This window comes from Lithobates pipiens, unplaced genomic scaffold, assembly GCF_037356315.1.
Source record: "Lithobates pipiens isolate NorthernLeopardFrog02 unplaced genomic scaffold, aLitPip1_a1.2 Scaffold_3, whole genome shotgun sequence".
Taxonomy (NCBI): domain Eukaryota; kingdom Metazoa; phylum Chordata; class Amphibia; order Anura; family Ranidae; genus Lithobates; species Lithobates pipiens.
In genome coordinates, this window is record NW_027507790.1 from 94,133,266 (window position 1) to 94,159,883 (window position 26,618).

The 26,618-nt window shown below is 42.1% G+C and overlaps 1 protein-coding gene across 1 annotated transcript in view; it reads left to right on the top strand.

Moving 5' to 3' along the window:
• Window positions 1–26,618, top strand: part of FBXW8 (F-box and WD repeat domain containing 8) — a 209,536-nt gene that overhangs the window by 45,750 nt on the left and 137,168 nt on the right. Inside the window, exon 3 of the mRNA XM_077462047.1 lies at window positions 11,319–11,483. Coding sequence (XP_077318173.1) covers window positions 11,319–11,483 — 165 coding nt within the window. The remainder of the gene's footprint in view (window positions 1–11,318; window positions 11,484–26,618) is intronic.

A 26,618-nucleotide genomic window follows, 5' to 3' on the forward strand; every position in this document is an offset into this window, starting at 1 on the left:
GGTGAATCTGCATCAATTGTGAACTTGGACAAATGTGGAGTGCATGGGAAATAATTGAAATGAGCACTTCATAATGGTTAATTCATCGGGGCAGATATTTTAGTTTGCAACTTTATAAATACTGCAGATGCTACATAAATTAGCACAGGGCTCGACGAACCCCAGACGCCAGGTCGCCAATGCGACCAGAAATGGCAACCTGGCACCTAAGCTGCCACCAGCCCACTCACTATTGATGCCCCAGACATGCAGCGCATTAACGCTGACTGCCGTCCTCCTCCTCCCTCCTCCACACTCAGCGGCTCTGGCAAACATCAATCACGGCGCTAAGTGTGTAAAACTGAGAGAGGAGAGAGGAGGATCTGTCAGATTTCAGCTTGATGTCGGGGGTAGGCGGGACCCGGCCGGCGTGGGCGGGACCCAGCAGCTATCAAACACCAGCCAATGGGATCTGGGCGGGCCGCTACTTGTATGTGGCCCCACCCCTTTTCTTAAGCAGCCCAATCGTTGGCTGATGTTTGATAGCTGCTGAGTCGCGCCCACCCCGACATCAAGCTCAAATCTGACAGATCTGCCTCTGTCACTTGTCAGTTTCACACCCCAGCTGGGTCCCGCCCACCCCGACATTAAGCTAAATTCTGACAGCTCCTCTGTTACTTTTCAGTAACAGAGTGCTCAGTGTGCCACCTGCCAATGCCGAGTGTCACCGCCAATCAGTGCCACCTGCCACCACTAACCAGTGCTACCGCCAATCAGTGCCACCTGCCAGTGCCACTGCAAATTAGTACCACCTGCCAGTGCCGAGTGTCACCACCTGCCAGTGCCACCGCCAATCAATGCCACCTGCAACCACCAACCAGTGCCACCTGCAGCCACCAACCAGTGCCACCTGCCAGTGCTGAGTGCCACCGCCAATCAGTGCCACCTGCCAGTGACAACCAGTGCCACTGCCAATCAGTGCCACCTGCCACCACCTACCAGTGCCACCTGCCAGTGCCCCCACCAATCAGTGCCAACTAGTGCCACCGCCAACCAGTGCCACCCGCGCTGCGGTCGTGTGGGTGCAATGTCACACGACCGCGCAATTGTCAGTTAAAGCGACGCAGTCCCAAATCGCAAAAAGTGCTCTGGTAAGGAAGGGGGTAAAATCCTCCGGGGCTGAAGTGGTTAATCAAAGTCTGGACCTAAATCCAATTAAGAATCTGTGGCAAGACTTGAAAATTGATGCTTACAGACTCTCTCCATCCAATCTGACAGAATTTGCGCTATTTTGAAAAGAATAGGCAAAAAATTTCACTTTGTAGATGTGCAAAGCTGGTAGAGACATCCCTGAAAAGACTTGCAGCTGTAATTGCAGCGAAAGGGGGTTCTACAAAGTATTGAATAGAAATGTAAACCACACTTTTCACATATTTATTTGTAAAACCATTTTTGAAAGCCATTAATCATTTTTCTTCCACTTCACAATTGTCGATAACATGAAATCCCAATAAAATACATTTGTTTTTGGTTGTAACATGACAATGTGGACAATTTAAAGCAGTATGAATACTTTTTTCAATGCACTGTACATGTAAAACTTATATAGGGATATTTGTTTCATCCCTGTGTATCATCGTAGTCTGTTCACTTCTCTGGGTGTATATGAGGGTTTACATCGACTTTAAGGTTAAAATAAAATAAATAAATGTATCCTTTACAAGCACTTTAATGAAAGTACTGGTGAAAAACCCTTGGCTAATGTGACATTAAATGCTGTAAGTAATCATAATGTATGCATATCATTATGTGGAATTACAACATGGTTTATAAATACTATTAAGGGGTAATTCTTAAAGCTATACCGTAGTAAACACATTATTATTATTTGTATTACCATAAAATACACCAGCATTATGAATTGAGCCAAACCAGCAATACATAATGTAATAAAAGCAGCACAATAGGCTAACACAAAACATCATTTTCTCTTCCTCTGTTGTATTTGTTAATATATTTACCAGGAGCTGAAAACGCTTCTGTTCAGCTGAACGCCCCGCTGCTTTTTGAGTGTTTACTGCAAGAGATTTCAGATGAAGGGGCCTTGGGAGCTCGGAAGAACTGGGCCAGTTTAAAGGAGTTGGCATCCTAAACTGTACTAGTGGCCTTGGAGGGGACCTGCCTGCTTAGTTGGCTATCTCGCCAAATTTCTCTCTTGAAAAACAGTAGAGCAAAGAGATGGCAGGGATCCTTCTCAGGCTTAATCACACTTCTGTCCTCACACCCAACAAACTTACATCCTTTCCCATTTTCGCTTCCTTTCTTCTCTTCCCCCCCCTTGGGGTATCTGTGGCAGTGTTTTCCTTTAGCATTTCAGCATCTATCACTGTGAAGTAATCTGCTTCAGCATCCGCCGTAAGGGTTAACATGCACAGACAGGTATGACAGTCTCCTCTAGGCAAAATAAGCCTACTGAGATGGGAGCATTCTGATTTGCTCTAATGTAATGACAATGTTCTTCCACCATCTGTCTATACATAATGACTGCAAATGCTTGAAATAATTGTTTTTCTTCTAGGTTTTCTTTGAAACTTTTTACAAGTTGTACTTTAGGGAAGCTGATTTTTGTTATGGTTTATGTGCAGCAACTTGCTTGGGAGTTGTGCTGCACTATATTCTTCCCTTAAACCGGTATTAAACCCAAAATCAAATGTGATATAATGCAGATTACCAATCATTAGATGTGGTGGCTGCTTTCGTGTTTTTTTTTCTTTTTTCTTTATTTTCACCTGATGATCTGGCCAGTAACACACCTCCTATGTATTGGAGTACCTACATTCTGGATGAAGGAGCATGGAGGCACCTTTGGACAGCAGCATTGTCAGTCTGGGGGAAAGGGGAGTGTTGGCTGTACTAGCAGATTTAGATACATTAACGCATTGAAGCCAAACTCCAGCAAACAGTTTTGTTCCTTTTTGGGATAAAGGTTTTACATAAAAGCTGATCATTATAAGCACCCCTGCTGGTGTTTAGTTTGTCTCAAACCTGTGAGTGAATACATCTGCTGGAGAGCTTGTCCTGCTGAAAAACAGACTTGCTGGTCAGATCACCAGATGAAAAAAGAAAGAAAACCTAAAAATGAAAATGAATGCAGCCATCGCATCTAAGAATTGGTAAGATGCAATATAAGTAAGTGCTTGCTTTTGGATTTAATACTGCTTCAGTTTGCACCAACACATATGATGCATTTTCAATTTTTAAAGGTAAAAGTCCAGGCATTCTGGTTTTATTGGAGCAGTGTGTGTCCTGGATGGCTGGTGTAACACATTCCAGTCCTATGTGCATGATGGGAGAGCTGACCGCAGGCCCTGTTCTGTGCATCTTGGGCTTTTTTTCTTTTTTCTTTCTGTAAATAATGTCCCTTTTAAGTCAATCACTTGCTGACCGCACACTGTAGCTTTATTACTATAGTGCAGACCGGCTGCACAGAATCCCGTATATATAAGTGATTCAGCTCTTCTGCATAGGGGGTGCACTGGCTGTGCTTAGTCAATAAAAAAAAAACAGCACATCTTAGTGAAAAGGCCTTACAGTGCGCACACAAGCACCAGTTAGGCACACAATTAACCCTTTGATCGGCTCAGATGTTTACCCCCCTTCCTAGCCAGTGACCGTGCATATTTTTAGCATCGGTGCCACTGGTTCCCACAAAGTGTCAGTGCTAGAATGCCCGGCATACTGTAAGTCACTGATCGCTGTCATTACTATTATAAAAAAATATATATTTAAATAAAAATTCCAGTGTATATAAACTATAGTTTGTGGATGCTTTTGCCCAAACCAATCAATATACACTGATTGAGATCTTTTGTTATGAAAAATATGTAGCAGAATACATATTGGCCTAAATTGATGAAGAAATTTGATTTTTTTTTTTTAATTGGATATGATTTATAGCAGAAAGTAAAAATAAATATTTTTTTTGACAAAACTTTCGTGTTTTATAGCGCAAAAAAAAATAAAAAATAAAAACAGAGGTGATCAAATACCACCAAAGGAAATCTCTATTTGTGGAAAAAAAAATTGTATACATTTTATTTGTGTACGGAATTGCATGACGGCGAAAATGTCATTTAATGCAGTGCCGAAAAACTAGAAAATTGCCTGGTTATGAAGGGGTATAAATCAAAGGCTTGAGGTTTTTTTTTTTTTTTTTACCTTTAATGCATTCTATGCATTAAGGTAAACCTTCTGTTGCAGAGGATCCCCCCCTATACTTACCTGAGCCTGATCTTGTTCCAGCATTGTGCATGAGAGCAGCTGCTTTCCCAGCTCTCATCCTCCTCACAGGGTATACTGATAGCTGTGAGAGCTATTGGCTTCTGCTGCTTTCAGTCAAATCCTATGATGAGGAAACAGAGGTGGTCCGAGCTCTGCTGTCTGTGTCTATAGATTCAGGCAGCGGGGCTCAGGAGTGAGCCCGCTTGAGGATCCCCATAGAAAGCAGCTTTTTATGTGGGCACTCGCCGAAGAGGAGAAACCAGGAGTGCCGACTGGGGGACCCCAGAAGAAGAGGATTAGGGCTGTTTTATGAAAAAATGGAAGCTTTACAATCACTTGAATGTAATTATGTTCCCAAATTAGCTTTCGTCATCATTTTTTTTCCTGTTTTTAGATGTTTTATAGAGCTTTGATATTTGAGAGTCCACAGAGCAGATTGAAGCCATACTTTTTTAGTTTCATAAACAATTTATTGAACAAAGCAAAGACATTCCAAGTACAGTGTAGTATCTAACATAGGTATAGCACATGACAACATAAAGCGGGAGTCCACCGGGACTCCGCGTTTTTTTTTTTTTTTTTTTTAAAGCCAGCAGCTACAAATACTGCAGCTGCTGACTTTTAAATAGTGACACTTACCTGTCCAGCGCGCCCGCGATGTCGGCACCCGAAGCCGATCGCTCGCTCGGCTGCCGGGTCCCGCCGCCATCTTGGGTATGGGAATCGGGAAATGGAGCCTTTCGGCTTCATTTCCCGGTTCCCTACTGCGCATGCGCGAGCCGCGCGGCGCAATCCGGACGGTCCCCGCTGCCTCTGGGAGCTGTGTGTTTCCCAGCAGGCAGCGGGGCACTTGCTGAAGGGGGCGGGGCATTGCGGAACGGGGGCGTAACCTACGCTCGTTCCGCAGACAGCTAGCCCGGAAGTGGGTGCAGTTACCTGTATTATCCAGGTAACTGCACCCCCCTCCCCCCTGAAAGGTGCCGATTGTGGCGCCGGAGGGGGGGAGGGATCAGATGAGCGGAGGTCCATTTTAGGGTGGACCTCCGCTTTAAGTTCCAAGGCCAAAGCACATAAAAAAAAAATATACAGAACACAAATGCAGGTCTGTACCATTTGGCTAAAGCCAAATGGTACAGACCTGGAAACTAAAAAGCGGTGAGAACTGGTGAACCCTAGAAACAAGTGAAGAGAAAAACAGTAAACAGACACAATATGTCAGTAGCCCCTAAGCCCCTAAGAGAGCCACCCCCTCCAAACTCCATGGCGCCCAAAATGACCTAAGCCAGTGTCTGTCCCTGAGCAGGGGGACCCACCCCTGTGCAGAGATTCCCCTATAAGAGGGCAAACCTCTCCAAACTACAACCTGTTTCTCAACGCAACCTTGTATTTTATATTCTACTAGAAAATCAAGGATTGTATTGTTTTGTATGCACTAAAACAATTTGAGTGTGTGTTTTACTGAAAATATAGACTTGACTAACAGTAACACAAATATTTTGTGACACAAAAATTTCAAGTACCTACATTTTATACTACAGTTTATCTACGTTAAGGCCTTGTTCACACCTGAACATTTTTCAGCTTGTAAAATGTTCAGCTCTGAAGCTCCAAAATGACCAACAAGCAAAATCCAATTATTTTAATGGCTCCTGTTCACAAATGCGTGTTCTGTCGCCTGAAGCAAAATGCCTGAAGCTCAAACAAAAAAAGTAAGAGCTTCTTTTTGGCTGATTACAAGCATTTTTAGTCCCATAGACTTCAATAGAAACACCTGGCTTGAGCAGAAAAAAGGTTCAAATAGCAGCTCTACACCTCTGATTTCCTCTCCCTCTCCTCCCCTAGTGCTTTCTATTGGCTAAACAAAACGTCTGAAGATGTAATACGCTTGTAAAATACTTTAAAAAAAGCTTGTAAAAAAGAAAAAAGAAAAACGTCAGTAATCGATACGCTCGGGTGTGAATGGAGCTGTTTTGGATTTAAAGGGATTGTAAAGTGAATTTTTTTTTTTTTTTTTTTAAATAACAAACATGTTATACTTACCTCCACTGTGCAGCTCGTTTTGTACAGAGTGGCCCCGAACCTGCTCTTCTGGGGTCCCTCGGCGGCTGTCTCGGCTTCCTCCCTCAGATGCTTCTCACGTTCATGCGAGCTTCCTCGCATGGTGAGAAGCATCAGTGAGCGCTCTCCCGTGATACAGCTGGCGGCTATAGCCGCTCGCTGTATCACACGGCCACGCCCCCGGCGCTCCGCGTCAGTGGATGTGATTGACAGCAGCGAGAGCCAATGGCTGCGCTGCTTTCCATCCATCCACTCCATCCACTCCATCCACTCCATCCACTCCATCCACTCCAGCCAATTAGCGGCCAGGCTGAACGGTGGAAAGGATGTCTGGGGATGAGCGCAGGACATTCGAGGGGTGAGGTAAGTAAAACGGGGGGGGGGGCACTGTCAGATGTTTTTTCACCTTAATGTATAGAATGCATTAAGGTGAAAAAACATTTACATTTACAACCCCTTTAAAGTATTTTAATATGTGTGCACAAAAAGAAAAGAAAAAATGCTTTAGCAGTCTTGGATGTGGTGTGTTTTTGTTTAGCCTGTCTATAATCAAAGCCTATACCAAACCTAACCTCCCTGATTCTTCATCTTTCAGTAAGCTTGTTATTGGCAAGATAGTGTACAGTAGGTGAGACAAACCCAGGAAACGGAACATTTCTTTGGGAATAATATCAGATTAGTCTTTCTCAGTGTACCTACTTAACAGATTTGTGAATTAAAACCAAATCAAATACAATTGTTGCAACCGGTCTGTGTCTAGCTGCTTTTTTGAAGATTAGAAAAAGACTTTGCCCTTTATTGTAACACAGACCTTTCTATCTCATTTAGTCTTCATATATAAACCCCCATTACAAAATGCAGACTCTAGGGAAAACATATTTAAGTGCTAAATTAATAATATGTTTAATAGTGGACTAATTACCATAGTTCAGATATTTGTGCTAGCCATCCATACTTGCAAGGATCTAGGACAAGGGTAGGCAAACCTAAAGAGGTGGAGATATACCCGAACAGCATGGGAGAAGTCAAAGATCGCCGGAACAGTGTCTTCTCCTCACACCTGATTTAAATCTCTAAATACCATTCTACCGTGTCGCAATCGCATGGGTTGCACACCAATCATGGGTTTAAACCAGTTGGTAAGGAGGCAACATATCGCCTCCTCACCACCTGTCAAACACACTTGGATTGCGTTTTAGAGGAGCAGCAGTGCCTTGTGCACTTGTGAATGAACCCTTGGTTGTATTCAGGAGCTCCACCCTTAGGGCTTGTTAACACGTAACACTGGGGGGTGGTAAAACCCTGCGGTTGAGTCGCAGTTTTACAGTCTCCTATCCCTACCCACTTTAGCTGCTGGGGCAACAGCCAAAGATGTTCACATGCCGCAGCAGGAATTAAGCCCATGTTGCTTTTGGTGGGTTCTACCGACTGCCAATCGCGCCCCATTCAAATAAACTTGACCACTCTGCAAGTGCCCCGCAACTGCATGCTTCTGTGGGTCCAGGTGGTGAGAAAGCAACACAACGCTGCCTGCTTTAACTTCGTTAGTACTGCAATGTTTCTCAATTCCAGTCCTCAGATATGCCCAATAGGTCATGTTTCCAGGCTTTCCATTATTTGGTTACCACCGCCATTTCATCTGAGGGGAAATCCTGAAAACATGACCTATTGGGGGTACTTAACCACTTCAGCCCCGCAAGATTTTACCCCCTTCCTGACCAGAGCACTTTTTGCGATTTTGACACTGCGTCGCTTTAACTGACAATTGCACGTTCATGCGACGTTGCACCCAAACAAAATTGACGTCCTTTTTTCCCACAAATGGAGCTTTCTTTTGGTGGTATTTGATAGCCTCTGCATTTGATAGCCTCTACATTTTTATTTTTTGCACTATAAACAAAAAAAGAGCGACAATTTTGAAAAAAACACAATATTTTTTACAGTTTGCTATAATATATTAAAAAAACGTTTTTTTTCCCCTCAGGTTAGGCCAATACGTATTCTACATATTTTTGGTAAAAAAAATAACCTGACTACCTGACTACATTTTGATTATTGGGATACCTAATTAAAGTGGTTCTAAATGCAAAATATTTTTTACCTTAATGCAGTCACTTACCTGACACTTCCCCGCTCCAGCGCAATCCAGGCTGCAGCCCTACTCACTCCTCTTCCAGGTCTCACAGGAGACACTGAAGGCAGCGGGAACCATAGGCAAACCCCTGTAGGGAGGGAGCGGGCATGGATTGCGGGTACCCCCTTAGCAGCCGGTTTGCTGGGGCACTTGTAGGAAGGTGGGGACATCGCTGGCAGGGGACTACAAAATAAATGGTAAGTGACTGCTCTGTAATCTGTACAATATAGTTTCACAGAGGGGGTGAGTATAAGATTTTTTTTGTTTTAAGAAAAAAATTAGCCTTTAAAATCACTTTTTAAATGTCAAAAGTCAGGATAGAATAGTGGAAGCTGTCACTGCCAACTTGGTTGTTGGGGCACTCAATACCTCCATGCTTATTGACATTCTAAGTAATGAAGTTGATGGCATTTGCTTTGCTAATTTTCTTTTATGCAAAGCCTCATCCTAACCTAAAGTGTCTCAGAAAGCTGATAGTGTGCCAGTGGCTTCTTTATACAGTGTACACACTAAATCTCTATGGTGCCATGAACTAAAATGCTGGAGAGGGTTTTATTATAGGCTTTTTACAGCTGAGCCTTTCTCACTAAGGCTCTTACTGGGTAGCTCAGTGCCAAATATTGTGCATTAAGTTATAACCAACATGCATCAGGGTTTTTGCTGGTTAACTGCTTTGCCCAAACTGATTTCTTTCAGCTTCTCGGAAAGATTATGTAATGGTTACTCTGTCCATTCCCTCTAGTGCTTTATTTCTTTGATTGAAAATCCATAAAATATATCAGTAGCTAAAACTTTGCCTTGTTGGTGTTCATTTTCTGCTTTATGTTAGATAAAGCCTAAGTTACTCTGTTGCGTGCTTCAGAACATGATGCCACCTCATCCCTTTAAAACAGAACACGTGAATTACAAAGGTTCTGTGGCTGATTAAGGTGGTAATTAAACTCGGTGCCTTAACTGCATTAAATTGCCATCAGAACTATGTGTTTGGGTTTAAATGGATGAAGTGGATATATATATATATATATATATATATATATATATATATATATATATATATATATATATATATATATTTTTTTTTTTTTCACTGCTGATTTTGATTCTACTAACAATACCTCATAATCACAATGTGAAAGAAGTTTGTTTAAAATATTTGCAAATGTAAAACAAATTAAAAGTACATAAGTATCTACAGCCTTTGCCATGACACTCAAAATTGAGCTCTTTCCACTGATCATCATTGAGATTTTACAACTTGGTTGGAGTCCACCTGTGATAAGTCCAGTTGATTGGACATGATTTGGAAAGTCCCAATGAGCACAGTGGCCTCCATCATCCGTAAATAAAATAATTTGGAACCACCATGACTCTCTTTCTAGAGCAGGCCACCTGGTCAAACTGAGCAATCTGGGGAGAAGGGCCTTAAGGAGGTGACCAAGAACCTGATAGTCAATCTGGCAGAGCTCCAGCATTTCTCTGTAGAGAGAGGAGAACCTTCCAGAAGAACAATCTATGCAGCACTCCATCAATCATGCCTGTATGGTACCAGACAGAAGCCACTCCTCAGTAAAAGGCAGATGACAGCACGCTGGGAGTTTGCCAAAAGGCACCTTAAAGACTCTTATCATGAAAAACAAAATTATCTGGTCTGATGAAGCAAAGATTGAACTCTTTGGCCTAAATGGCAAGCGTCATTTCTGGAGGAAACCAGGCACCACTCATCTCCTGCCCAACACTATCTCTACAGTGAAGCATGGTGGTGATGGCATCATGCTGTGGGAATGTTTTTCAGCAGCAGGAACTGGGGGACTAGTCGGGGTCAATAGAAAGATGAATGCAGCAATGTACAGAGAGATCCTTAAAGTGCCCTGTATTGAAGTGGTGAATGAAAACCTGCTCCCCTGCACTCTGGACCTCAGACTGGTGCGAAGGTTAATCTTCCAACAGGACAACGACCCTAAGCACACAGCCAAGATTACAAAGGAGTGGCTATGGCACAACTCTGTGAATGTTCTTGACTGTCCCAGCCAGAGTACAGACTTGAACCCGATTGAACATCTCCAGAGAGATCTATAAATGGCTGTACGCCGACACTTCCCATCCAACTTGATGGGGCTTGAGCTGTCATACAAAGAAGACTGGAAGAAACTGCCCAAAGATAGGTGTGCCAAGCTTGTAGCATCATGCTCAAAAATACTGGGGCTGTAATTGGTGCCAAAGATGCTTCAACAAAGTATTGAGCAAAGGCTGTGAATACTTATGTACATTTTTTTTTTCACTTTTTATTTTTATAAAATTTTGCTAAGATTTCAAACTCCTTTCACATTCTCATTATGGGATATTGCTTGTATAATTTCGAGGAAAATAAATAAGGAATAAGGCTGTAACCTAACAAAATGTGGATAAAGTGAAGCACTGTGAATACTTTCCGGATGCACTGTATATGGCAGAGCCAGAAAACTCTAGGAACAGGCAATACAGAGGCCTTCACCTGTTCTACTTTTCCATATAGCTTGCAGACAAATAGCCCAAGTCTTTGTGATGCATATCAGACCCCTTTTTTTAAGCATAACATTTAATGTTCAAGTGCCTTTAGCATGGCACATATTGTACAGAGATCTCCAGAGGGTGTTTGGAATCCATTTCTGACTTGTATTCAATACCAGCTTTGTGGGCTTTGAACTAAGTGACTTAATCTCTTTGTTTCATGGACTAGAAAGAAGGATGAACACTCGCTGGAACGAAAATCAGTTCTTAATATGTGCTTTATTTGGCCCTGCCATGCAGTCAGATTAAGCCAACAGGTTTTTTTGTTTTTGCTTTTTTTGTCTCCATTACCTCATCATGTTTTATCTCGATGTATTAGGTAAGCAAAGCGTGGAAGGTACTTGCTGAAGATGAAATCTTGTGGTACCATATTTGCCAAACGGAAGGGTTCCTGACGGACAGTGAAGTTACAGCATGCACATCTTGGAAAGAAGCTCTGAAAGAGAGGCGCACTCAGGAGAGCCTGCTGAGGACAAACTGGAAGGTATCATACCCCACACTGTGTGCACAATACTGTAACAGCTTTACATGCTCCAAACCAATATCTTGCTGAGCCATACTGCCTCCCCTGCTGAGATCAACAGATTAAATAAGCCACTTGTTTAAACAAACTGTTTACTTGATAGTTTTACTTTAGAAGTCTGAACTTTATAAAAAAAAAAAGTAAATTGGCTAAACAGAAGTTAATGGCAACAGAAATAATAAAAGTAATTTGTTCATATTGTTTTCTTCCTAAAATAAAACACATACACACACACACACTACTGTGCAAAAGTCTTAGGGCTTGTTCACACTTGACTAAATTACTGGAGTTCAACAAACACTCATATAGCGTTTGTATGGCGTTGGTATGGGCGCTAGACAGGCGTCAATGAGCTTTAGAATGGGACATTTTACAAGCGTTAAAAGCTCCCTAAATGCCCTATGCACGGTTTCATAGCTTTTGATGAATGTTAAAACTGTTCCACAATGGAAAGTGACTAATTTTAACGCACTGCAACCGCACCAATACCGCTCCGAAAAAAGCTTTAACATAGGCTTAAATGGTAGGCGTTGAAAGGCTTCAAACGCCTCCTGACTCGTCATGAGGCTTCAATTTTGAAACGATGCAATGCTAACGCTTAGTGTGAACAGCACAATGTCTATTATATCTTGGGCACTCAAATGCCTGTTCCTAATGCCAGTGTAAACTAAGCCTTTGGGAGGTATGAAAAATGCTGTAATTTAGTTGAGTCACATATAGCCTTGCTTCCATGTCCTGCGCACACAAACATAGGAACTGGGGTGCAGAAAAATGGTAGCAGATACTCTGTACTGATGATTCAAAATGTAAAATATTTGGCTGTAGCAGGAAGCAGTTTGTTCGTGAAGGGCTGAAGAGTGGTACAATGAGTGTCTGCAGGCAACAGTGAAGCATGGTGGAGGTTTCTTGCAAGTTTGGGGTTGCATTTCTGCAAATAGAGTTGGAGATGTGTCACGATCAATGGTGTCCTCCATGCTGAGAAATATAGGCAGATACTTATCCATCATGCCATACCATCAGGGAGGTGTGTGAAATTTATGGCCAAAACTTTATTTTGATATTCTATATATTCTCAGAAATTTCAAGTCCTGAGATACTAGCCGGGCCTTAAGGGTTACTTGCCACCAGTTGCCCCACCCAATCCCTTCCATGCCCTGCCCCTAATCCCACCCCTAAATTAATCCCACCCCTAAATATGCCCTCATAAATGATCTCCTAAAATGACACAAATGTTTTATGCAGAATTAAGTTGCAAAAATAAATATTAACAACAATTTCACCTGTGCCCATCGGTGCAGCCTCACCTGTGCAGAGGAAGAGGCTAGCCGTCCGAATCGTCGGAGAGCGGGGATTGCCCACGTTAACCGCTTTCATTTGAATTTCCTGGTGTTCCTGCAGCTCACTGTCGCACAGTCCCGCCTGCTGGCCCGGCACCTTTAATGACATCACGCATCCCGACATTGAACTGGTGTTCTGCCTATCAAAGGCGCTGCGCCGGCCAGGAGTCGGGACTGTGTGACAGTGAGCTCCGGGAACAGCGGACAATCCCTTCTCTCTGATGATCCGGCTGGCTTGCCTCTTCCTCTCCTTTCTTTTTTAAACTTTGGTTGGGGGTTTCTATGGGGAAATCCCCATGCCTTTTTAACAATGAACTTTTATGTGTATTGTTGACCGACAATTCATTGTAGCCGCGAGTAGTTTTAAATTAACTTTTTTTTCCCCTTTAGAAATGTAATTTTGCTGTCATACTGTTCTAAACACAGGAAACATGCGCCCCTTTACAGGCATACTATAGACACCCCCCCAGGTATGAAATTTAAAGGAATATTACACTTTTATTGTTTCACTTCAAGCATTATTAAAATCACTGCTCCCGAAAAAACGTTAGTTTTTAAAACTTTTTTTTGCATTGATACATGTCCCCTGGGGCAGGACTCAGGTCCCCAAACACTTTTTATGACAATACCATGTATATACACCTTTAAAATGTAGCACTTTTGATTTCTCCTATAGACTTTTTTTAAAGGCTGTTCCACGGCTTTCGATTTTGCCACGAACACCCAAAATTGTTCGCTGTTCCGCAAACTGGTGAACAGCCAATGTTGGAGTCGAACATAAAGCTCATCCCTACTCTGTGCATAACTCAGTAGCCTTTAATAAAGTAGATAGCGATTAAGGCAGCCCATAGATGAGTCATATTTTCTCATTCAATAAGCAGGTTGAAGATAAAGAAATTACTTTATTTCCCCCATCCACACACTTGATGTGGATAGGGGAATCCTCCATGCTGAGCTAATGTATTCTAACAGCAGAGAGACTTCACTGCCATCAGAATACGCTGATCAGCGCTGCTGGCTATACCCAGGGACACTGATAGAGCAAGAAAAATCTGACCAGCTGGTTGTAAAGAAGTTGATCTGGAGATGGACTTCTGTACAATTGCCCTGCCCATACATGGATAAAAATACGGCTGGTGCCTTCTGAAGTCATTCGTTACACAGTCTGTGAACTGATGAGCATCAGTATTGTTATGGGGGATCTTGATTTTAGTAGATTCCTGTTCACCTGTTGAAGGTTCAGTCATTTTGGTAGTATTTTCAAATGTTTTCTCACTGATTCTGCTGTAAGTTGATTCTGTGATATATACATTTATAAATACATTCCTAGTGAATGGATGGTGGGTGTGTGACAACAAGTCTGATAATTGGAGGACAGGAAAGCTGTGCTCCCAGCACAGCCAGAAAACTGGCCACACTAAGCCCCTGTACACACTGTCGGAGATGCTGCCAACCAAATCCGTCGGATTTTGTCCGTCAGATTTAGTCTGACGGATTGTGTCTGAAACTGTTGCATACACACGGTCGGACTAAGTTGTCGAAAAATCCGATCTTTCAGAACGTGATGGCGTAATTTCGTTACGATGGGACTACATTCAGGCTAGTAGCCAATAGCTTTGATGTAGGAATTTGATCTGAGCATGCGTGGCACTTGGTCCGATCAAAATTCTCTACACCTGATCGGATTACGTCCCACCGGCCCAGTTGGTCGGGAAATATTTCAAACATCTTGGAAAATTGGGTCCGACGGAGATTCGGACGGAATCAGTCTGACGCATACCACACACAGTCGGATTATCTGACGACACGGTCCGATAAGACGCATTCCGACGGATTCTCCGACCGTGTGTACGTGGCATAAGATGAATGTGCTTCTATGCCCACAAAGCAGGAAAGCAAAGGGGACTTACAGAAACACTAGGTAGTTCACACACAGGAGAACAGGATACTTTTTTTTTTTTAAAACACGCATACATAGTACAACAGGAACATATCGGGAATATGAAATGTTGAGGTGACATTTTCTTTAACTATAGCCTTGCAGTCTTTGACAAACTGCTCTTTACATGTGTAATATCTGAAGAAAATGCCGTGCATCAAAAAAATAAAAATACTTTCTCTTAAATACACGACATGAGAAGATGTGGTTGTGGATGCGAATAAGGTTCAGTGATTTCACCTTTGTTCATGGTTTCAGTTTTCAGTGGGTGTAACGTTTGCCTTTCTAATCTAATTAGTGTTTCTAGCATCTCTGTATTTGGTTGGTAGGTTTTCTCTTGTAGCTGGGGGGTCAAAAATGCTCAAGTTGATAATTGGTGAGCTTGGATTGTTCTTCATCTGGTTACATTTATGATGAGAATGAGAAAGGTGGAAAGGAGACCTGCTGTTCCTCATCTTGAACTGTTGCCTATTTTTTTTGGATATTATAAGGCAATTTTGCTACGACTGGGTTCACATCATGTGCAGCGTCTAAGACCAGGTTGGTGTGGGTCTTCCTTGACAACTTCAAGCTCAAGATGATCATTCTGTTCCAAGAATTACTGGTTGTTATGTTGGATAGTCTAGGAAAGTCTTATAATATTTTGAATAAGACAAGTTGTATTGCTTCAGGGCTTCTCTAGAGTAAGTTTGCTCTAATCTCTCATTTGTGAGAGGCCAATTTTAGGTTTCCTAACACAATCTGATGATTAAGGGCTCAACCATCTGATCAGCAGCCCTTGTTCTTGCATAGATGTGATACTATGGTCCTGGACTACGAACTTGGACCTGGACCTCCAGGTCTTCTATTTCTCCTGGTAATCTTAGAAAATTGAGTACTGTCCATGATACTTTTTTTATTTGCACTAACATACAATTTTTCAGGACAAGCTTTCGGGTATGTCCCCTTCTTCAAGGTCCAAGCAGTACTGATTTACAAATTTTTAAGCAGAATGTAAAACCAAAACAAAAAAAAAAAAAAAAAAAAGAAAAAAACACCTCTGAGGGAAAGAAGAGAGAAAACAAAAAAAACACATACAAATCAATGGGGCAATAAAGATAAGAGAAGAGTTAGTGAGATAAGACAGAGGGAGAGCTATGGAATGGAGGGGGGGTTGCTAATTACAGAGGGGGTTGTAAAACTTTAGTATAATGAGTAAGGAAACCTATGTCTAAATTCAGGCCATTATTTTTTGTGTCAAAAAGAATTATCATTCTTAGTTCAAAGGTTTTCCTTTCCTGGATAGTTCTGAAATTCCCTTTAAGAACTAAAACATTGAGGTCTTCTATAGTGTGGTCCGGTTGTGAGAAGTGATGTCCAACAGGTGTACATAAACTGTCTTCTTTATGTTCCTTGATGGTGTGTCGGTGTAAATTCATCCTCGTTTGCAACTTCTGTCCTGTTTCACCAACATAAGATCCTTTGCTGCACCTTTTGCATTGGATGAGGTATACAACATTGCTGGAGGTACAGTTGTAAGATCCCATGATATTGAAGGTCCCATTTGTGTGTGTGACACTTTTGGATGGATTGATCTGGTTGCATAGTTTGCAGCGCTTTTTATTGCAGGGTTTGCTTCCATTATTTGTGTCATCATAATCAGAGTGAAGTTTCCTGCTGATTAGTTTGTGTCTGAGGTTGGGTGGTTGTCTGAAAGCCAATAATGGGGGTTGTTGGAATATTCCTTTCAGAGTGTCATCCTCTGTTATAATGGGTTGTAAATCTTTGATTATCTTTTTGATCCCTTCTAGTGTTGGGTTGTATGTGGTGACTAGAGGTACTCGGTTATTTGTTTTTTTCTCTGTGTATTGGAGGAGATTTTCTCTTTGGGTTTTCAAGGCTGTGTTTATGCTGTTGTTGATGGTTTTCTCTTTGTAACCTTTCTTGTGGAAGGAGTCTGCCAGTGTTCTGAGATGTTTATCTCTGTCTTCTGGGTCTGAACAAATTCGGTGGTATCTGATGGCCTGGCTGTGTATGATGGCCCGTTTAGTGTGTTGCGGGTGAAAACTGGAACTGTGAAGATAGCTACATCGGTCAGTCGGTTTTCTGTATATCGAAGTGTGAAGCTTGTGGTCCCTGATGTATACTGTAGTGTCTAGGAAGTTGACATGTGTGTTTGAATACTCCATTTTTAGTTTAATAGATGGGTGAAAAGTGTTGATCAATGAGAAGAATTGGTTTAGATTTTCTTCACCTTCAGTCCATATCATGAAGATATCATCAATATAGCGATAATATCTGTATGGCTTTTGTTGTATGCTGTTCAGAAATTTGTCCTCCAGGTCAGCCATAAATAAGTTTGCATATTGGGGTGCCATTTTGCTACCCATGGCAGTACCCATACACTGGAGATAGATGTCATTATTGAAAGTGAAGTAGTTGTGTGTAAGAATGAATTCGATGAGCCGTGTCACATCCTCAGCCGTGTATTTCTGGTTTGGTGAGGATGATAAGAATCTGTGACATGCCGACAACCCATCCTTGTGAGGGATGTTACTGTACAGAGATTCTACATCCATGGTGACTAGAAGTGTATTTGATGGTAATTGTTGTATATTGTTAAGCTTGTTCAGAAAATCAGTGGTGTCTTGTAGGAAACTCACAGTGTTCATGACTAAAGGTTTTAACATGTTTTCTACAAGGCCTGAGATATGCTCGGTAAGTGTATTCATACCTGTTATAATGGGTCTGCCTGGGTTTCCTGGCTTGTGAATCTTGGGCAGCATGTAGAAGTCTCCAATTTCTGGATTATCCGGAATTGCATTGATGAGTTCTGAATGTAGGTGGCTTGGTATTGTCGCAATGAGATCCTTTAATTGCTTAGTAAAATCCTGGGTTGGATCATAATCCAGTTTTTTGTAGTAAGTAGTATTTGCCAGCTGCCTCTGGCCCTCTTGTATATATTTGTCTGTATCCATCACAACGACTGCTCCCCCTTTATCTGCTGGTTTGATGGTTATGGCCTGATTATTGCGCAGGCTTTCAGACAACCACCCAACCTCAGACACAAACTAATCAGCAGGAAACTTCACTCTGATTATGATGACACAAATAATGGAAGCAAACCCTGCAATAAAAAGCGCTGCAAACTATGCAACCAGATCAATCCATCCAAAAGTGTCACACACACAAATGGGACCTTCAATATCATGGGATCTTACAACTGTACCTCCAGCAATGTTGTATACCTCATCCAATGCAAAAGGTGCAGCAAAGGATCTTATGTTGGTGAAACAGGACAGAAGTTGCAAACGAGGATGAATTTACACCGACACACCATCAAGGAACATAAAGAAGACAGTTTATGTACACCTGTTGGACATCACTTCTCACAACCGGACCACACTATAGAAGACCTCAATGTTTTAGTTCTTAAAGGGAATTTCAGAACTATCCAGGAAAGGAAAACCTTTGAACTAAGAATGATAATTCTTTTTGACACAAAAAATAATGGCCTGAATTTAGACATAGGTTTCCTTACTCATTATACTAAAGTTTTACAACCCCCTCTGTAATTAGCAACCCCCCCTCCATTCCATAGCTCTCCCTCTGTCTTATCTCACTAACTCTTCTCTTATCTTTATTGCCCCATTGATTTGTATGTGTTTTTTTTGTTTTCTCTCTTCTTTCCCTCAGAGGTGTTTTTTTCTTTTTTTTTTTTTTTTTTTTTTTGTTTTGGTTTTACATTCTGCTTAAAAATTTGTAAATCAGTACTGCTTGGACCTTGAAGAAGGGGACATACCCGAAAGCTTGTCCTGAAAAATTGTATGTTAGTGCAAATAAATAAAAAAAGTATCATGGACAGTACTCAATTTTCTCTGTCACAATTGCACTAATACGGCTACTATCACATTAAGTATGATGGAAGATACTGCATATAGCCGCTTAAAGAAGCAGTTAACCAACCTGATCACAAAGGAAACACAGGTCAACAGTGACATCTTCTTTCTCTCAAAATGCAAAAAGAGGAATCTCATACCACAGGGTCTCCGGATTAAAAATCCTTGTGCAAATACACTGAACTCTCCTTATGCGGAAGGACTCTGCAGACGTACCAGCGAAAGGTTAAGGAACAACCTCATTCATAAACTGTATGGTAAAAGGGAAACAATCCGGAAACAAAAGCAGTTGATGTTTGAAACCTCAGCACCATTGGACCCTACAAGCATCAACCAAATTAAGAATGAAATTGAAACCTTACAAAGACAACTGCAAAAACTTGCCATGAACAGGAAGGCAAAAAAACTCCAAAAGCTACACCAAGAGCAGACCTTTTGGATACAACCTAAACAACAAAAAACAAACACAACTTCTACAACTCCTGCCATCAGCAACTTGAACCCCGATCCAGAATCCCATGGCATCCCTTGTATAAATGCTGACTTGACAGAAAATATGGATATAACAGAGGAACTCGGCATCATAAATTTGTCAAATCATAAACTTTCTACACCAGAAACAACAGTCCTCTCCAAAGGCCTCACATTCTGCCCAACCACCAAATTGGATAATTTACAGGTATGGTCAGATATGGAGGAATTCTTTAGGAGACTAAGGCTCAAAGAATTTTTTCACAGTAATGAAAGGAATCCTAAGACAATAGGAAGTGACAAAAAGAAAAAGAACAGCAATTTTACACCCCCACAAGGACGCAACCCCAAACTGGATACCTATATTGACAGCTTCAGGCTACGAGTTACATCCCTGCTATCCACCCAGCAAAAGAAAATATTATACAACCTTTCACCACTGGAGCGAAGAGCTGTACATGATCTGCGCAATAATCAGGCCATAACCATCAAACCAGCAGATAAAGGGGGAGCAGTCGTTGTGATGGATACAGACAAATATATACAAGAGGGCCAGAGGCAGCTGGCAAATACTACTTACTACAAAAAACTGGATTATGATCCAACCCAGGATTTTACTAAGCAATTAAAGGATCTCATTGCGACAATACCAAGCCACCTACATTCAGAACTCATCAATGCAATTCCGGATAATCCAGAAATTGGAGACTTCTACATGCTGCCCAAGATTCACAAGCCAGGAAACCCAGGCAGACCCATTATAACAGGTATGAATACACTTACCGAGCATATCTCAGGCCTTGTAGAAAACATGTTAAAACCTTTAGTCATGAACACTGTGAGTTTCCTACAAGACACCACTGATTTTCTGAACAAGCTTAACAATATACAACAATTACCATCAAATACACTTCTAGTCACCATGGATGTAGAATCTCTGTACAGTAACATCCCTCACAAGGATGGGTTGTCGGCATGTCACAGATTCTTATCATCCTCACCAAACCAGAAATACACGGCTGAGGATGTGACACGGCTCATCGAATTCATTCTTACACACAACTACTTCACTTTCAATAATGACATCTATCTCCAGTGTATGGGTACTGCCATGGGTAGCAAAATGGCACCCCAATATGCAAACTTATTTATGGCTGACCTGGAGGACAAATTTCTGAACAGCATACAACAAAAGCCATACAGATATTATCGCTATATTGATGATATCTTCATGATATGGACTGAAGGTGAAGAAAATCTAAACCAATTCTTCTCATTGATCAACACTTTTCACCCATCTATTAAACTAAAAATGGAGTATTCAAACACACATGTCAACTTCCTAGACACTACAGTATACATCAGGGACCACAAGCTTCACACTTCGATATACAGAAAACCGACTGACCGATGTAGCTATCTTCACAGTTCCAGTTTTCACCCGCAACACACTAAACGGGCCATCATACACAGCCAGGCCATCAGATACCACCGAATTTGTTCAGACCCAGAAGACAGAGATAAACATCTCAGAACACTGGCAGACTCCTTCCACAAGAAAGGTTACAAAGAGAAAACCATCAACAACAGCATAAACACAGCCTTGAAAACCCAAAGAGAAAATCTCCTCCAATACACAGAGAAAAAAACAAATAACCGAGTACCTCTAGTCACCACATACAACCCAACACTAGAAGGGATCAAAAAGATAATCAAAGATTTACAACCCATTATAACAGAGGATGACACTCTGAAAGGAATATTCCAACAACCCCCATTATTGGCTTTCAGACAACCACCCAACCTCAGACACAAACTAATCAGCAGGAAACTTCACTCTGATTATGATGACACAAATAATGGAAGCAAACCCTGCAATAAAAAGCGCTGCAAACTATGCAACCAGATCAATCCATCCAAAAGTGTCACACACACAAATGGGACCTTCAATATCATGGGATCTTACAACTGTACCTCCAGCAATGTTGTATACCTCATCCAATGCAAAAGGTGCAGCAAAGGATCTTATGTTGGTGAAACAGGACAGAAGTTGCAAACGAGGATGAATTTACACCGACACACCATCAAGGAACATAAAGAAGACAGTTTATGTACACCTGTTGGACATCACTTCTCACAACCGGACCACACTATAGAAGACCTCAATGTTTTAGTTCTTAAAGGGAATTTCAGAACTATCCAGGAAAGGAAAACCTTTGAACTAAGAATGATAATTCTTTTTGACACAAAAAATAATGGCCTGAATTTAGACATAGGTTTCCTTACTCATTATACTAAAGTTTTACAACCCCCTCTGTAATTAGCAACCCCCCCTCCATTCCATAGCTCTCCCTCTGTCTTATCTCACTAACTCTTCTCTTATCTTTATTGCCCCATTGATTTGTATGTGTTTTTTTTGTTTTCTCTCTTCTTTCCCTCAGAGGTGTTTTTTTCTTTTTTTTTTTTTTTTTTTTTGTTTTGGTTTTACATTCTGCTTAAAAATTTGTAAATCAGTACTGCTTGGACCTTGAAGAAGGGGACATACCCGAAAGCTTGTCCTGAAAAATTGTATGTTAGTGCAAATAAAAAAAGTATCATGGACAGTACTCAATTTTCTCTGTCACAATTGCACTAATACGGCTACTATCACATTAAGTATCCTGGTAATCTTCAAACTTCATAAGGCTGGTATTAATAAGTTCTCTGCAGGACGCGTACTTGCCAAGGTCCTAAGCGTAAGTTCAGGTCTTGTTGTGCAGCTCTGTTGTGCTCTGGAGGTGACAGTATCTAATACTAGGCAGCAGGACTTTAATGGATGTGAGGTTGTCACTGAGGTAAACATACAGTTGAGTTAAAACCAATTTTCTTTATACATAAAAGTAAAAAAATCCATATATGGATCATCAAACCATGTTATTTGATAAGACATAAACTTGTTGAACATATACTCAGCTACAACAGCTTGACATGGATCCAGAAACGGCATTTAAAAACCACGTTTATACAGTTTTTCATATCGCATTGTGTTCCAACACGTTTTGCTATTCTGCTTTTTCAGTGTGTCTAAAATGAATTTGTCAAAAATTCATTGATATTTAATAAAAATATTTAGTTTGCAATTCATAATTTCATAAGTTTTTGTTTTTTTTAAACAAAATTCATAAATGAGGATATGCTCACCAACTACATTAATAAAGCAAATACACAAACGTTACGGTTCAAAGGAGGAGAGGATGTATAAGGTGACCCCCTGTCATTTGCCAATGGGAGGGTCAGAAGGACACTAGATGGGCCCGGGGGGGCGGGGGGCACAGAAGGTGCCACAAGCAGCTCACCCAAGACAGCTGAAACATTAATCCAAAAATGCTAAATTACAAACTACGATGGGTATACTCCCTACCCTACCTTTTGGATGCTGCACAGAAGTCTCCGGAGCATGGTACCGTGCCTAATCTAATCTATTTCCTACCTTGGTTCACGTCAACTAGTTTCAGACACTATAGCCACATCTCCATTCAATTAGCACTCCATACCCAGAACATTCCTCCATGCATGTGTGTATCATAACACCCCAGTGGTCAACGCGTGTGCAGTTGGCCTGTGTAACATCTATACAAGTGACCTATCAGTCCTAACCTAGTGCCCTGTTTAATATTGCAAAATCGGAACCACCCAATGCACCCTCTATAATAATACACCCTATATTACTAAGTTTAGTGCCCATCGGGACTCCTTTCAGGATATCCTTACCTGAAGGTAATGTTCTCAAAATATGTCAATACCTGTCCTGAGGTGATATTCCACAAATCTAGATCCATCATGGATTCTCTAGTCCACAGCCACTTCAAACCCCTGGAGGTTTTCAGGGGCGCTATAAGCGGAGTTGGGACTTATCGATGTGGTGACTGTGACCAATGCCCTAGGGGAGGTTTCCTTAAACCCAAATGTTTTGCAAATTGCGAGATGGAAGGCACAGTGTATATAATGACCTTTTTTATGCAGGTCAGTCTACATCAGGAAAACCAAAAGGACTGTTCAGTAGGTGTTTGCAGGACCACCTTTATTATATTGACGCAGGGCTTCTGTACATGCCTTGGAAATCGCATGGGACTCGTGCATAGCTGTGATCTTAAAGCGGTGTTCCACCCCAAAGAAAAAAATAAAAGCCAGCAGCTACGCATACTGCAGCTGCGGGCTTTTAACAATAGGACACTTACCTGTCCTGGAGACCTGCGATGTTGGCACCGCAGCTGTTTCCATCAGCTGTCGGGTGCTTCCGCCGCCATTGCAGGTAGGGGTACCCGGCAGTGTAGCCTTACGGCTTCATGCCACCGGGAACCCTACTGCGGATGCGCGAGGCCCCGCTCCTCTTTCCTACTGGCCCGGTGACAGGGAGAGGAGAAGGGAGCCCCGCGGTGATGTCATGGACTGTGGCCCGGACTCCCGGAAGTGGGAACAGGATACCTGTCAAAGACAAGTATTATGTCCCAGCTCCACCCCGAAAGGTTCCAATTGTGGCACCGGAGGGGGAGAGGGGACAAATGATCAAAAGTTCCACTTTAGGGTGGAACTCTGCTTTAGGTCATTTTGTTTTTCATACTTGAGAAGATCCCTCAGGAGCTACGGGGTGGTGACTTTGACAAACAAATTTTAAAGCATGAGGCAAAATGGATTTAGAAATTAAAAGCCACCTCCCCTCCAGGGTTAAACACAGCACTGTCCTTTAGGCCTTATCTATAGTTGCATGTCTTGGTGTGATGAGCTGGATGGAGGTATTCTCCAGTTTAGATTGGATATTGCACCAGTTTTCTCTTGCTTCTTTTTATTTATTTTTTACCATTCCCTCTCTCCCTTTTCATTTTCTTGCAAAAAATATAATTCACTGATTGGATACATTGTTGGTCTTTTCATCATGGTTCCTGGAGGAGGATGGGTGGCGGTCACATGGGTTAATATGGATGAACCCATCAATCACCCTTTCGCCCAGGTACCGGTTGGCGTATGATGGGGCACATCATGTCCCCATCTTAGCCCCCTGTACCTGGCGGTAAGCAGTCTCTGCCATGTGTGACGATGCACTGGCTGCCCCTGCACTATGGGCGGAAACATCAGCCCTCTGTGCACGTGGTGCGTCAAGCTGGGCGCCACGCGGGACCAGACATAGGAGCCAGGTGCGTCTCTGTGGGATCGCTTGTAAGGAGGGGTGGTGGAGTAGGAAGCTCGGCTTTGCTCCGACGGTGGATGATACTTCACGCTCATATAGTGGACATGTAAAGTGAGCTGGCTACTTGAATATGTGCCATACAAATATGATGTATTGTGCAATATATATGGCTGATATCTATGACACATGGTACCTGTAGGGTGAGGTTCTGCTAAGTTACTTGGATTGGTGTGGGATGTTTATATAGGTGAGGGGGGCCACAGTTTGGAAATTAGGTGCAGGCCATATGTAGGGTGCATTGGGTAGTTCTGATTTTGCAATAGTATACAAGGCACTGGGTTAGGACTGATTGGTCACCTGTATAGACGTTACACAGGCCAACTACACACGCATTGACCACAGGGGTGTCATGGTATACACATGTATGGATGAATGTTCTGGGTATGGAGTGCTGTTTGAATGGAGATGTGGCTATAGGATCTGACACCAGTTGGTGTGAATGAAGGTAGGGATTAGATTAGGCACAGTGCCATGCTCCGGAGACTTATGTACCACATCCAAAGTAATGGTAGGGCGTATACCCATCTTAAATTTGTAATTTTCTATTTTTGGATTGATGTTTCAGCTGTCTTTGGTGAGCTGGCTGTGACCCCTTCCATATACTGGTATACTGGAGCAATAGCCAGTATGGAAGTATAAAATTTTTAGTTTTGGATAGAGTGGAGCAGGATTGGAAGTCTTGTCAGTTTTATTGCTGTCTGTGACCCCTTTAAAGAGATTCAACATCTCTATTTGCCCTGTTTACCCTTATCAGTGAAAGTAAAGGAAAATCCTACATTTTGGGTTGTTTCCTGTATAGTAATAGAGGGGAGATCTTCCAATGCGCATACTAGTTCTGGTGACCTAGGGGGGCCCCCCAAGGAATTCCCTTAATTTGCAGGGATTTCCTCTCACTAACACTTTTGCAATGGGACAGGAAGTGAAGGGTAATTTTACCAATGGGACACAGCGAAAAAAAAAAATCTGATTGGTTATAACCTTTCCTTGCTTTATCCAAAACCTATATTTCTACTTTAAGAAAGGAACAACTGGCATACATTGTTTATTGAAAAAGTTGGAAGACTTTTGTTGATCATTCACTCCAATGACTGATCAGTATGACAATGCCAGGTGCAATATAAAGTCTTGTCACCCGGGGTTTCCTCCATCCACCTCCTCAGTGTGGATGGTGAAATCTTCTTTTTTTTTTTTTTTTTCAGTCAGCCCACAGGCTGAATGAAAACAAAGCTAACCATCTATGGCCAGCTTTTTTTCTTAACATCTGCAGTAGTATATCAGTTAAAAAACAAAACAAAAAAACTTTAACCACTTTCCTACAGGGCTTTTTCACCCTCTTCCTGCCCAGGCCGTTTTTAAGCTTTCAGTGCTGTCACAGTTTCACAATTGCGTGGTCCTGCTTTTGGTGGAGTTTAATCACTGCTGGGATTTTAATTTTTTACAAAAAAAAATAAATTGAAAAAAAAAAATTTTTTACTTCGTTTCTTTCAGTAAATTTTGTAAATAAGTACATTTTCTCCTTCACTGATGTGCACTGATCGGGTGGCACTTATAGGCACTGATATGCCACACTGTTATGCCGCATTGATGGGCAGTACTGATGGGTGCCATTGATGGGCAGTACTGATGGGTGCCATTGATGGGCAGTACTGACTGGCATCACTAATGGGCACTGATTGCTGGCACTGGTGGTGCTTTATTGTAATCAGGGTACTGATGATCAGTGCCTTGATTACATGTCTCGATCTCCCCTGCGAGGAGATGGCGCTGATCGACTCTCCTCGCCATACACTCTGTCAAGTGTGAGGCGATGAGAGCCGATTACCAGCATTTCTGTCTTTACATGTGATTAGACACAGCTGATTACATGGTTAAAGGGCCCTGGCTCTTTACAGAGTTCATGGTCGCACCGTGTCCTAGCAACACGGTGCGGCCGCCCTGCTGTGAACCCCTGAGTGTGAGAGCACCCATTCTGGGAAGACGTCATATGACATCGTCTCAGAACGAGAGCCGCGCACCGCCCCTCTGTCATTTGACCGTGGGCGGGCAGCAAGCGGTTTAATTGATTGTAAAGGTAGAAGATTTTTTAACTTAATGCATTCTATGCATTAAAATAAAAAGCCTTCTGTGTGTAGCAGCCCCTCTAATACTTATGCTATCTCGATCCAGGGATATTCCATGAGAGACTCAGGTGTCCGGACTCTGCCTCCTCATTGGCTGAGACAGCACTGCCATTGGCTCCTGCTGCTG